Below are 13769 nucleotides of genomic sequence, written 5' to 3' on the forward strand. Positions count from 1 at the left end.
TTCTGTAGCAAGAAATAAAAATCCTTCCAGGACCTCCCATGTACCCACTCCCCCACCCCCACCCCCGCCACTCAGCACCAATAGGAGACATTTACTGAGCACCTACCAGGTGCCAGGTACTGGGTAAGGCACCCAGCACAAGATGTACGCCTGAAAGCCAGGGATCCTGGTCCCAAAATACACACACACACAGAGTGCCCACCAAGCACTTCCTATCCCTGTTCTGGCTACTACCAGGAATGCAGTGTAAACCTAAAGGGAAGCAGGTCCATTTTACTCTCTGAACATGTTTTAGTCTGCTTTTTCACTGCTGTGACCAAGAGACCTCACAAGAACAATTTTAGAGGAGAAAAGGTTTATTTGGTGCTCAAGGTTTCAGAGGTCTCAGTCCATAATCAGCCAGCTCCATTGCTCTGGACCTGAGATGAGGTCAAATATCATGGTGGAAAGGTATAGAAGAGGAAATCCCTCAGGATAACACACCAGGAAGCAGAGACACAGAAAGAGAGAGAGAGAAAGCTCTGCTCACCAAGGAGCAAATATATACCCCCAAAGCATGCCCACCATAACCTATCTCCTCAAGCCACACCCTACACACCTACAGTTACCACCTAGTTAACCCATTCAAGTGGATTAATGCACTGATTAGGTTAAGGCTTTCATGACCAATCATTCCACTTCTAAACTTTATTGCATTATCTCACACATGAGCTTTTGAGGGCACACCTTATACTAAACCATAACAGAACACAATTTGTAAAGGACGCTGGTCCTGTACTCAGTCTCAAAAGTTAAGTGGTGCTTACCAGGCAGGAGAGAAGGGGAGGAATTTCCAGGCAGAGAGAACTGTCAGAACAAAGGCACAGTGGCATTAAAGAACACAGAGACTTTGGAGAGTTCCCAAGCATTTAGTAAGGCAAGAGTCTAAGGAAAGAGAAAGAGGGTAGGGCAGGAGCAGGCCATGGGAGACTTTACAATCCCTTCTATGGAGCTTGAATTTCATCTTGTGGCCCACAAAAACCTCAAATGTCTGGGAAGCAATATAAGGTTCTGCTTTTTATAAAGATGACTCTGGTGGCAGGAAAGGGTCAGAAAGACTGAAGGCCAGAGCACTGGTTTGGAGACCCTGCAGGGCTCTGTACTGGAGACAGTCAGGGCTGCATGGGTTAGAACCATGGAGATGAGAAAAGTTACAAATATAAGAAGTGCAGGACTTTCCCACTCATTTTATATGGTAGGTTTGTGAAGGAGGGCTGTATAGGATCACTTCAAGTTTCTGATTTACGGCTCCAGGTGGTATCCCTAGGAATACAGAAAGAGCAGATTTGAAAGAGAGGTAGACAGTGAGCTCTGTTTGACGTGCATTGAGCTTAAAGTACCCATGGACCTTCCACCATATAGGAAGTGCCTGCAGAGTTCTGGATACTGATTCAATTTGAGTCAATATAAAAACTGACATTGGAACCCTGGGGAATGCCTTATGCAGAGTGACACTAAAGGGAGGTAAGGGAAGGACAGAGAAGGAAGAAAGGGATCAAAAATAGAGCCTTAGGCCATACTAAGTCTTAAAATTGGGGCAGAAGATCAAGGATCCACTAAGGAGAGTGAGAACAGAACAGTAGTGACCATCCCTAAGAGGACGAGGTCCATAGAATCAAATGCTGAGAAACATGAGATCTAAAATGAGGCCTTTGGAAAAATCATTAAAGGAATCATTCCTTTTATTGTTTGGCTAGAATTCAAAAAAAGAAATTTCAATGGTTCCCTTTTCTTCCTAAAATTGTGATATGTTCTTCCCTGAAAAATAGATGCCTCCAAAAATACAATGTTATTCTTCTTCCTTTTTTTTTTTTTTTTTTTTTTTTTTTTTGGTGGTGCTGGGGATTGAACCCAGGGCCTTGTGCATGTGAGGCAAGCACTCTACCAACTGAGCTACATCCCCAGCCCTACAATGTTATTATAACAAAATTTTTTAAAATTCTGGTAGATTTTAGAATTTTGTTACTACTCATTTATTTGAACAAACCTGGTTGTTGTCTCAATTTTTTAAAATCTTTTCTTTTTTCTCCTAACCTTAAAATAACCCAGGAAATTTGGAAAGTTCTCTACTGACTTATTTTCCTTTAATTTTATGTAAACAAATTGTTTTTAATATATTTGTGTTTCAGTTAAAATAAACAGGCCCAAAAAAGTAAAATAAATAAATAAATAAAATGAGACCTTTGGATTTGACAGTAAAGAAGGAGGTAGGAGTAAAATCCACATTATAGTGGATGCAGGTAAACATGGCAGCTTAGTCTGCTTAAGGCAGAGGATATGTGTCCTCCACATACCCGAGTCAAGTGTCAAGAGAAACCAGAGTACATATAGCTAATGCAAGATCAACCAGTTCAAGAAGACAGTGGACATTGGTAGCTCATACCAGTTCTTTTTTTTTTTTTTTTTTTTTTTTTTTTTTTTTTTTTTTTTTTTGTGGTGCTGGGGATTTGAACTCGGTCTTGTGCTTACAAGGCAAGCACTCTACCAACCGAAGTATATCCCCAGCCCTCATACCAGTTCTTAAAGAAGGAGCCCCTGAGGCCTTCCTGGAACAGAGACCACAGAGCTAGGTCATTAATTACAGGTCCTGAGTGAGGAGCCAGAACTGCAAGACATTGTTTGCCACCAGCCCCATGACCCACCAGGGCTTTGCAGTGGGCATTGGTGGCCAAGTCATGCACTTGAAGCCACCACTCAAGGTCTCAGGATATACAGCCTAGATCCAAAAGCTTAGGGAGCTTGTAGCCTTGCCTGCCTACCTGGAAGAAAGGCCTGACCTTCTCTGCCTCTTCCATTTCACTTGGACCGTGGAAAGTACTCTGTACTGCCCAATCTTCTTCCTTTCCTCCTCCTCCTTCTTTCTTTTTTCTCTCTCTCCATACTAGAGCTACATCCTCAGCCTTTTTATTTTTATTTTGAGACAGGGTCTCACTAAATTACCCAGACTGGCCTCAAACTTGTCATCCTCCTGCCTCAGCCTCCCAAGTAGCTAGGATTACCACACCTGGATTGTACTGCTCAGTCATCTACATGTTCTTCTAAAATGGTACCAGCAAGGCAAGGAAATAAGGACCATTGGGTCACCTGGGAAGTTGCTATGCTCTGAATGTGTTCCATCCCCTCTGAAACTCATGTTGAAATTTGCTTTTCATTTCAGTGGTGTTGGGAAGTGGGGCCTTTAAGAAATGATTAGGTCATTAGGAGGATGACTACACCTTGCTCTCAGGAGTGGATTTGTTTTCATGAGAATGAACTGTTATAAAGTGGCCATTTTTTGTGCTCTTTCTCTCTCCTCAATGTGCCCACTTGTCCTTCTACTTTTCTGCCATATTATGACTCAACACAAGGTGCTCACTGATGCCAGCACCATGCTCTTAGATTTTCCAGCCTCTAGAACCATGAGTCAAAATATACCTCCATTCTTTATAAATCACCCAGTCTTTATAAATCACCCAGTTATAGCAACAGAAAATGAACTAAAAAGTTCTCAAGGAGTGGCAGCAATGGCACTTGAAGAAGTGATGGAGCAGCCCTGCTCTAAGTAGAAGGATTCATAGGGTACAAGAAAGAACAATGATCTTCAAGGCAGAAAATTCGGGTTCTATTCTCAACTCTGCTGCTCTTTGGCTTATCATTTCTTATAGGATCTGATTCCTGATCTATAGAAATGAAGGTGGGTGACATCAGATTCATTCCAGGGCCTCTCCTCTGCATTCCAGATTTACATGTCCAACTGCCTACTTGATATCTCCACTTAGATGCCTAACAAATATCTCAGATTTAACAGGTCCAAAACTGATCACCTGATATTTCCTCCTCTCAGTAAAATGGCAACTCCTTTCTTCCAGTCGGTCAGGCCAAAAACCTTGGATCATTGTTTCTCCTTGGATGGAGATGGAACCAGCAGGAAATCCTTTATTGATTCTCTTCAGACTATATCCAGAAACTGACAACTACAACCCTCTCTGATCCACACCCTAGTCATCTCATGCCAAGATTACTTAAAGCATCTCTTATCTGATCTCCCTACCACTACTCTTATACCCTTACCCTTTCATTCTATTCTCAGCACAGGTACCAGGCAGATCTCTTTAATGTGTAAGTCAGTCCATATCCCTCCTTAACTCACCACAAATAAAAGCTAAATTTGTTACAGTGGCTGCAAGCCCCAACGTTCTGAACCTGTTTGCTCTCTGATTTCATTTCCCCCTCCTCTGTTCTGTTGTAGCTACACTGGGCCCATTGTCTCCTTGACCACTCCAGGTATGTTCCTGGCCCAGGCCTTTACATTTGTGATTCCTTCTGCCCAGAATGCTTTTCCCTTGATGCCCTTCTTCCTTCCTTCATATTTCTGAAATGTTACCTTCTCCAGGAAGCCATCCCTGCCCATTCTATTTAAAACTGAATTCTCTCCTGGTACCCTCTGTCATTCTAATTTTCTCAACACTTTTTCCATCTACTAAACTCTATTTTTTGGTATTTTAGTTTTCATTACTGTCTTTCTTCCCCAGATATATAAACTACATCTGGCCAGGGAATTTATTTGCTTTCTCATTGCTATATTTCCAACAGGGCCTGGCACATAGTAGATACTCAGTAACTATGGTAGAGAATGAATGGGTGAAGCCACAAAAGTCAAATTTTCCTGAATCTTACTTCTGGACTTATTATGGAAGTCAGAAATTGACTTATTATTAAGCCAGATCAAGTTGGGTTTTCTGTTTTCTCAAACTTTTAGCAGAACTAACTAATGCCCACGAGTTATCTTGCTTAGCCCTCACACCAACTCTGTTAGGTAAAGCCTCTCTACCAGATGGGAAAAGAGACTAAGTAAGATTTAGAGGTCAAAAAGCTAAAAAGTTGGACTGGGGACATAGCTCAGTTGGTAGAGTGCTTGCCTCATAAGCACAAGGCCCTGGGTTCAATCCCCAGTACCGCCAAAAAAAAAAAAAAAGCTAGAAAGTTGAAAAGGCCAGATTCCCAGTCCATAGGACTTTTCCCCACAGCAGGAGCTCTTGGTGGCAGTCCATAGAGCCAAATGACCCTCACTAGAAACACCAGGACAGAGCTGAGTTAGGAATCACAGGAATGAAAGGTCTAGGGTCACTAAGGATCTCCAAAAAGCATACAAGCCAACCAACCAAAAAAAAAAAAAAAAAAAACACTTGCTCTATCATAACTTTCAAGTATCAGATGACAAAATAATGCCATTAACTGGTTTGTTTCATCTTGTCTCCTGCATTTCATAATGTCTTGTGATGGTGGTCAGTGTTTACAAATTTATTATCTGTTTCTCCCCTAGCAGCTACCCACTCTGCATATCTGCACACCTAGCACAGAGTCTGATGCATCTTAGGAACTCAGTGAATGGATGTACAAACTAATTCAAGTATAATTCTGCTTAGTATCATTCATTTACTCATTCATCGAATCCTGATGGAGCACCTGGCTTGTGCTAAGCACTGTCTTTAGGATGTTTACAATCTAATAATGGAAGCAGACATCTTTTTAAAAATCACATAAATAGAAAAAACTGTGATCAGTGCTATAAAAGAAAGGTGGGGGTGCTGTGAAAATGTACATAGGTGCCACTAATTTAGATAGAAGGGAGTCAGTAATACTGTCTCCAGATCTGAAAGATGAAGGGAATGAGGCAGGGAAATAGCCTATGCTAAGGTCCTAAGGAGGGAATGAGCAGGCCTCCTTTGACAGTCTGGTGATAGAGGTGCCTGGAGCACAACCGTTAGTCTCATTTTATCAGAGGTGGCCTGTGCTTTCTAGGATCTCCCAGAGGTGGAGGGCAAAAGTCAGCCTGATTCTGACCAACTGTTGGATCCATCTTTGTCCTCAGTGTCTCTGTGTCTAGAAATCCTGAACCTGGCCTCTTTTCCTTGGGATGTGGGAAACGTGCCTGGGAGCTACTGAGGATGGCTCCAGAAACTGCATTGGATGTCAAGGCAAGGTTCCAGCAAGGAGGGTTTTGGAGAAGATGGGCTTTGTGTGGCCATGCTGTGGGTTTCACCTGGAAGGGATGGGGTGGGGTCGATGCACAGAAAAGAATGGCAACAACTGGCCACTGTTGGCAATCACCCTCTTCTCTGTAGCCCTCCCAACCCCCAAGCAGCCCAGGTCTAGGACTAGCAGGTTGCTGCTAGAAATCTGGCTCTGGTTGGAGGAAGAAGGCCCGGTTGATGGCCGCAGAGACAGAGGTGTGTTTATCCAGGAAAAGTCGTCAGACGTAGACAGCAGGGGCACCTGCCAGCTCCTCCCAGAAGAACTGAGTTAGGGGAGCAGGTTGGAGAGGAAGCTGCTCCCCAAACGCTCTGCACGCCTCCGGGCCAGAAGCCAGAGGCCAGGGCCCAGCGGCCGCCCACAGGTAAGGCCTGCACTCTGAGAGCACCAGAGAGCCGGTCACGAGGTTGGATTCCCGGGCGAACATTCGGAACGTCGCGCTCTCGGTAGCTCGGTGCAGGGGTGCGGTGGGCGGGCAGCTGAGGATCCTTCCAGACCCCGCTCCGGGGGTGGCGGAGAATCAATGGTTCCTTTGTGCTCAGTGGTTTCCTAGGGAGAGAAAGAGTGGAGAGTGGGAGGGGCGACCCAATGACCCGGCCCCGCCCTGCAGACACGAGATGCGGTAGAGCTGGGGAGCAGATCGCCAGAGTTAAAGGGGTGGTGTTGTTGGGGGGAGGGGTAAGATTCTGTGCCCCTCAAGAGGTACGTCTCCTTTGACCGGCTCTTGGAGTCCTCAGGTCAGCAGACAGGTGTGTACCCTGGCTGCCAGGAGCAGAAGTGAATCCCCTTTCTGGCCAGGAGCAACCTGGGAAGGCCAGTAGAGAATTGAGGGAGGAGCCAAAAGAGGCAGGTGGGGCTAAGGGCTGAAGGCTGGCATGATCTTGAGAAGGTTGCCCCGCGACACAGCCCCGGCAGGGAAGGGAGGGTCCAGAGGGCCCAAATCAGAACTTGGAGGGAGCCCAAGTCTTAAGAATGGGCGGGGGCGAAAGGGAGTGAACCCACCTAGAACCGCGGTGTTCTTTTACCCGAACGCATGTGTATGAGCGGGATTCGGGATCTGGGTTGGTGTTTGTGACCATAGATCTTTTGATTAAGCAGATGTTACTCTTTCTCCTAATAGTACTCTAGGGTTCTAGTAGGTGTGTTGGGTCCTCTAATAGGTGGATGGGGCATCCTTAGTAGCAATGAAGAGTCTGTGTCCTAGAATATCCGACCTGCACCTACAAACTGGCACTGTGCTCCATTTCTCCCCAGTCCGCCCAGACTTCGCTGTTTGTTTGTTTGTTTGTTTGTTTGTTTTTCCTTGCTCAAATAGGGACCTCGCACCCCATGAGTCTGGGGACAAGGGCGCCGCAGCAGACAGCCAGGTTTTGGTTCACTCGCAGCATCACCCACCTCTGGATCTTTTCTCCTCTCTCAGCCCAGCTTCGCTGACTAGACCTCCCAACTGAGACCTTGGATTGGTACCCTCTCGGTCCTGCGGAATTCGGAGTTTCATTACTCCCACCCACTGCATGTGGCTCTTAGAGAAAGCTGGCTACAGGGTGGGGACCGCGGAGCCTGGAGCTCGGCGGGCGCCCTCCAGCCTGTTTCCTAAGCGCCGGGTCCCGGGCCCACCCACGCGCGCCTTCCCTAATGTCCTCACCCCTGATCGCATCCCGCAGTTCTTCATCCCACCTCGGCTCCGGGACCCAGGCGGCGTCCAGCCCCGGGCCGGGCCCAACGTGGGCGGGCGCAGCCTCCCCTCTGCCTGCTCGCTGCCGCATCTAGCGGGCCGCGAAGGCTGGGCATTCCTGCCCGAGAGCCCGCACACGCGCCGGCGCGAGTCTCTGTTCCACTCGCCGCCGCCCGGCCTGGCTGGGGGACTCCCCCCAACGCAGTCTCGACTGTATGTCTCAGCCCCGGACCTGCGCCTCTGCCTGGCCCCCGACAGCGACACGGCCTCGTCGCCCGACTCATCGCCCTTTGGATCCCCCCGGTCGGGTCCTGGCCGGCGCCGGTCACCCAGGCCCGACTCGTTGTCCCCGGAAGAGGCCGACTCGTCCGACACCAGCCCGTACGCGCCGCGCCGCGCAGGGGCGCCCACGCCGCCGCTTTTCCACCTGGATTTCCTCTACTGCCAGCTGCGGCCGACCAAGGAGAGCGTGCTGCGCCTTGGGCCCCGCGGCGGGCAACTCCGGCTCTCCGCCGAGTACCAGGCCGGGCTCGGGCGGCTGCGGCTGCGCCTGGTGAGCGCTGAGGCCCTTCCCCGGCCTCGGGCGGGCCCCGGTAGCGGCGGCGGCGGCTGCTGCGTGGTGCTAAGGCTGCAGCCCCGCGTCCGGCCGAGAGCCCAGCGGAGCCGAGTGGTCAAATGCAGCGCCAACCTCATCTTCAACGAGGACTTCTTCTTCGACGGACTCGGCCCTCCAGACCTGGCCGCCCGCAGTCTGAGGGCCAAAGTGCTGGACAGAGGCTTGGGACTGCGCAGGGACGTGCTGCTGGGGGAGTGCGAGACGCCCCTTATTGCCCTGCTGCCCCCCTTGGGTGGAGGGCTAGGCTCTGGATCTTCCCTGGTGCCCGCCCATCTCAGCCTGTAAGCTGAGACTGCAGTGCAGCTTCCGCATATCTCTCCACTGGTCCGCGGTCTTCATTCTTTCCATCTACTTATCGTGTATTTATTTTTGCTAATAAAATGGCCATTTGTCTCTATCCGGATTACTCCTCTTGTTGGCACCCTGTGCTCTAGGATTTGCAGTCTACCCTCTTCTCTCTGACCGGACCATACACAGGACAAGAAGTTCATTCAGTTGTCTGAGTTGAAGCAGAACTCCAACCGTGGTTCTCAAACTTAGAGGAACATCAGAATAACCAGATATCAGGAATTCTGGAAGTACTTGTTCAAAACAGAATCCTAGGCCACATTCTCAAGCAAGGCTACTTAGGAAGCCTGGTCTGGGTAGGTCTTAAAGTCCCTGTCCTGCAAGACACCCACACCTTCTAGGAACCCTTCAATCACAGTCCCTCTCCAAGAGCTCTGTGTCGAAACCAACACATGCCACCTTCCCCTAGAGTTTCCTTGGGGCTGCAGAGGGGAAATAACCCTTCCCTCTCTACCCTCCCCCCTTTTTGGTACAGGGTTTTGAACCCAGGGGTGCTTAACCACTGAGTCACATCCTCAACCCTTTTGTATTTCATTTTGAGATAGGGTCTAAGTTGCTTATGGCCTCAATAAGTTGTTGAGGCTGGCTTTGAATTTGCAATTCTTGTGCCTCAGCCTCCTGAGCCACTGGGATTACAGATATGCATTACCACACCTGGCCCTTCTTACCCCTTAAACTCACATCAGTCCTGAAGACAAATGAACTTTGGGAGTGTGTCAGGGGATGTCAGACGAACTCACAGTACCCTTTAACCTTCTTGACTCCCTCATGCCTACCCCTTCTACACCTGTGCTGTCCTGGTTGGGGGTAGAGGGGTGGGCAAGGTTGGAACCAAGAAACAGGGCAGCACTTGGATACCCAATGACTAAGAAATAATGTCCCTAGGGTGGAGATCGGGGAGGAAGGGTGTTGCCAGAATGTGAGAGCTGTTCTCAGGGATGCCAGAAAAGTCTACCCCAGGCAGGAGGAGGAGGGAGTGGAAAATGAATTAATAAATGTAGGTCAGATTGTGTTTACCTCCTACCTGAATGTCCCTGACGTCAACAGTGACCTTCTTCTCTCCACCTCCACCTTCCCTGGAACTGGTTCCTCTTGGCTCAGGTCAAGTTTGGAGGAGGGAGGAAGGAAAGAAAGGAGGCCCTAGGTCAATTCAACTTCTTGCTCCCTCCCACTTGGGCCCATTCCCATGTTCCATGGTGCCAGCTGTGCCCTGTATCAGGGCTAAGCCTGCTGGGTCCAAACAAAACCTCCACACCTTAGCATATGCAATTTTATCAACAAACATACCTCTCCATTCAATTGACTCCCCAGTTCCTTCAACCTCCCCTGATTAAGTCCCCACCACATAACCCTAGGCCCCGGGGAAACCTTGCTCCAGGTATGTCCACCAGGTGGTAGTATTGACCAAACAATCATAAGGCTAGCAGCTACACAGTTATCCTCACACAAGGAGCTATTTGTTTCAACAACTTGTCCCAGTTATTTGTTTCTCCCAACAACTCTACTACAAGCACTACTGTTATCCAATGTGACCTTGGACCTTACACGGCTAATAAAAAGTACATATAGCACTTGAACCCAGGGAGTCTGGCTCCAGGATCTTAGCTGCTAATCACCTCACCACAATATCCACAACTGAATTTCTGCCTCCCCGCCAGGTCACTCTGAAAGGATCCTCCTTTCCCAGGATGATAGCTCTCTAATCCTTGCACAACCTGGCAACTTGAATTCATACATGTGAACTGTGAAAAGTCCACCCACTGGTCTAGCCCTACCTCTACTACTGTATTTTATTTATCCTTCAGTGGCAAAACCCTCCCATTACAACCCTTAGTGAACAATTAGATTTGAAAGTATCTGGAAAGAACCAGGGGTGATGGTGCACAATTATAATCCCAACTATGTGGGAGGCTGAGGTAGGAGGATCCCAAGTTTAAGGCCAGTCTTGGCAACTTAGTGTACCAAAATAAAATGAAAAGTTCTGGGAGTTGTAGCTCAGTGATAGAGTGCTCCTGGGTTTAATCCTCAGTACTGGGAAAAAGAGAGAAAGAAAGAGTTGAAGGAGAGCAAGCAGGCACGCAGACTACGGAAATTAACTTAAAGTTCATATAAAACCTTCATTCATGCATTTCTTCAACAAACACTTAGGGAGGGTCTATGGGGTGCCAGGCATTGGATATAGCAGTGATCCAAACAGAGGGATCAGACATGTTACAAAATGAACAAGTAAAATGTAAAGACTGTTACTTGGTGATATAGAGAAGAATAAGGCAGGAAAGGGAATAGAAAAGAGGGGTTCCGGTAAAGGGAGGAAATATTATAGGAATAGAGAAAAGGAGGAGTAAAACAAAATACTGTTCTTCTCTTTTAACCTCAATACTTTGTACTGGGTCCTGTATGTTACCTGGTACCAGTACATGTTCTGATATCGGTCATCACAACCACTTGGTAAGGTAGGTATTATTATTTCCATTTTACAAAGGAGGAAATAGATAAAAGAGTTTAAGTAAACTTGCCTGGGGATCAGCCTTGGCAACAGGGAAGGTTTCTGACCTTGGCTTTAACCAAACACTCCCAACCCCACCCCACCCATAGGCTCAGGGGAGGCTATAAAGATGGCATGTGGTGGGGGCCAGAAAGTCCCCAGAGGAGCATCCTGTTAGTAAGACTTAAAGATGCAGAAACATGCTCTGGGGGCAAATGCACCCTAAGAACCCCTCCTATGTGCAGACTGCCCTGAAGCATTGACACCAACATAGGTCTGGACTGTTGTCATTGACCCCTTTTACTGAGGGCTGTGATTTGCCTCAGGGCTCACAGCAAATACAGGGCAGACCACATTCTTACTAGTCTTTCTGCTCCAAAAATCAGAGCTCCCGCTTTTCAACCCTCCAAGCCCTTGCGACTCTTAATGTTAATTGCTGGATGAGAGGTACAGTCGGTCACCACGAAAAGTTCAAGGCCAGAAGCTAGGGTCAAACTCCCACTGTTCCCTCCACCCACTGTGGCCTTTGTGACAGGATGGGGGAGGACTGGAGACTGAGAGACCTAGAGACTATAGATGTTCACAGAACCTGCTGCTGTCCTTTTTTTTAATGGTTGAGGTACAGCCCCCCTTCCTGACTTGCTTGGGTGGGTGGAGGTCTTCCCAGACATGGAGCTCCTAGGACCCAAAGAAAGGTGGTCTCTACTGGGGACCACAGCACTGGAACAGGCTTCCACAGGAGAGGGCTCTCCCCGGAGTGGGCTGGGGCTGTGCATGGCATTGCAGGCCACTCAGCACCCCATATTTTCCATCTTTACCCCCCAGGCCCTCCCTGGAAGGGCAGGCTTGTGCTGAGTTTTAAGTGGTTTCTGTGGTTTAGGGGGTGGAGAGGAAGGGAAAGAGAAGTTGGTGACTGCTCCCCAGTTCCAAGCCACCACCACCACCTCCCACCCCTGCAGGCTGTTTGCCCCCTGCTTTGAGATTGCCGCGTTTGATAAGGGGACTGGGCACGTGGGGGGTGAAATGATTCTCTGATCCCTATCAGTCTTTTCCTTGCATAAGAATGTAAGAATGTATTTGAGGAGGAAATCATCACTGCCCAGCTCTGACAGATTCCTCCAGAAAAAAAAAAAAGCCGTGATTGAAGCAAGAGAGAAGATTAAACAAGAGAGGGGACTTCCCAAAAGAATAAACAAGTTACCTTCTAATGCTGAGCAGAAAGAACCCAAGCCATTCATTCTTAGGGCAGGGAAGGGGTAGGGTCATGAGAATGCCTAGGAGGTGTGTGACTGGAGGCCTGCAGGCCAGGACCCTGTCTTTCCCAACCCCCAGACACTTCCTCCCCACCCAACACTACAGCATGAAATGGGAGGAACACCCCTGTTCCTGTTAGCTGGAGATGCCCAAGTGCAAGCATTCTGCATGACCTCCACTCTGGGCCCACAATTTGGGGGAGGGTATAGTCAGGAAGGGTCCAGGGACACCCAGAATCAGAGGAAGAGAGATCTTTGGAGGGGAAGATAGAGGGGAGAGAGGAGGCCCTGGAGCTCTAGGGGAAGGGGAGAACAGAGACAGATTCCCCACTTCCCTCCCTTCCCCTGCCTCTTGCCAGCACAACTTGTCAGTCGGAGGGTGCTGGGTGGGGTTGTGCTTGGCCTCTTATTCCCAAGCTGCCCAGGGAGTAGAAGCCCAAACCAACTGATGAACCTTGTGTTTTATGCTGAGAAGTGTATGTGGGCCCGTTTCACCAAAAAGACATGGGAAAAATCAGAACCTGACATACCTTCGGACTCTCAGTACAAGAAGGGCCTCAAAAGCTTCCCCTTCCTCTTCTTCCATCTCTATCCCCTTATCAATCACCCTAGGAGCTGGAAAGCCCTCCTCTTCTAACTTTTGTCCCTCAAGCTGCAGCCTTGGGGAGACTCTGGGAACTACCCAGGACAGAGGCGCTGATGGTAACAGAATGTGAAGTTTCAGGGTGGGGCAGGAGTAAGGGATGGTGAGATGGGAGGGCAGAAGAGGGAAGGGACAGCTGCCTGCCCTCTCCACGCCAGGTGCCACGTGCACCAGGTTGGGGGGAGTGGGCGAGTCACGAGGCTGTGGCGTGGCTGGCTCCAGCTCTGCTGTTTACCAGCAGGGAGAGAGAGCAAGAGGAGGTGCCAGGGAGCCTCCTGCTGCAGCCTGGCCCCTGGCCAGCTGCCTCTTGGGTAACCAGGAGAGCCAGGCCCAGCTAATCAAACTCTGGGCTGAGGCAGGGCAGGAGAACTGTGGCATCTGAGATTCACAGCAGCCTTCTTCCTTGACCATCCTCAGACTCCAATGCAGATCTCACTGTGGGCAGACTCAGGGTGGGGGCTCTCCTCCCAACTAACCAGGGTGACATTTCTCTCCTCTCTTCTCTCCCATTGCTCCTCTGCTCCACATTCCTCCACCCCTGCTCCTGCCCACACCCCTGTCCAGACCTGGAGCATGTGCAAGCTTTGGAGAGACCCAGAGTTCCAGGGAAAGGCTGGGAGGGGTGAGGCAAAGCAGGCACCATCTTCAAGGAAACCAAGAGTCACTGGAATAAGTCTGACCCCATCCTGGAGAAAAAG

At 49.0% G+C, this 13769-nt stretch overlaps 1 protein-coding gene, 1 long non-coding RNA gene and 2 other non-coding genes across 7 annotated transcripts; 2 read left to right on the plus strand and 2 right to left on the minus strand.

Moving 5' to 3' along the window:
- Positions 1–1869: 1869 nt before the first annotated feature.
- Trnav-cac (transfer RNA valine (anticodon CAC)) lies at positions 1870–1942 on the minus strand. The gene has a single exon. It is a non-coding gene; the product is annotated as a tRNA-Val (tRNA).
- A 528-nt stretch (positions 1943–2470) lies between these two features.
- On the minus strand, positions 2471–13094 carry LOC124966966 (uncharacterized). 2 transcript variants are annotated; one of them, XR_007105445.1, is made up of 4 exons: positions 12959–13094; positions 9715–9781; positions 7697–8877; positions 2471–6600 (listed from the first exon to the last, which is right to left on the minus strand). It is a non-coding gene; the product is annotated as an uncharacterized LOC124966966 (long non-coding RNA). The 2 variants fall into 2 exon arrangements; XR_007105446.1 differs by having other exon boundaries at positions 9715–9786.
- Positions 4907–4979, plus strand: Trnam-cau (transfer RNA methionine (anticodon CAU)). The gene has a single exon. It is a non-coding gene; the product is annotated as a tRNA-Met (tRNA).
- C2cd4d (C2 calcium dependent domain containing 4D) lies at positions 6636–8739 on the plus strand. 3 transcript variants are annotated; one of them, XM_047528872.1, is made up of 2 exons: positions 6636–6901; positions 7472–8739. In XM_047528872.1, the coding sequence occupies exon 2, from the start codon at positions 7566–7568 to the stop codon at positions 8625–8627; it is 1062 nt and encodes a 353-aa protein (XP_047384828.1). In that variant the 5' UTR covers positions 6636–6901; positions 7472–7565; the 3' UTR covers positions 8628–8739. The 3 variants fall into 3 exon arrangements, with proteins under 3 accessions (XP_047384828.1, XP_047384820.1, XP_047384837.1); XM_047528864.1 differs by having other exon boundaries at positions 6636–6800; positions 7367–8739; XM_047528881.1 differs by having other exon boundaries at positions 6636–6800.
- Positions 13095–13769: the final 675 nt, after the last annotated feature.

This window comes from Sciurus carolinensis, chromosome 1 (assembly GCF_902686445.1).
Source record: "Sciurus carolinensis chromosome 1, mSciCar1.2, whole genome shotgun sequence".
In the NCBI taxonomy this organism is placed as follows: domain Eukaryota; kingdom Metazoa; phylum Chordata; class Mammalia; order Rodentia; family Sciuridae; genus Sciurus; species Sciurus carolinensis.

Excerpts from the sequence above, each read along its gene's own strand:
- C2cd4d (XM_047528872.1), top strand. The coding sequence starts at position 7,566 with ATGTGGCTCTTAGAGAAAGCTGGCTACAGGGTGGGGACCGCGGAGCCT.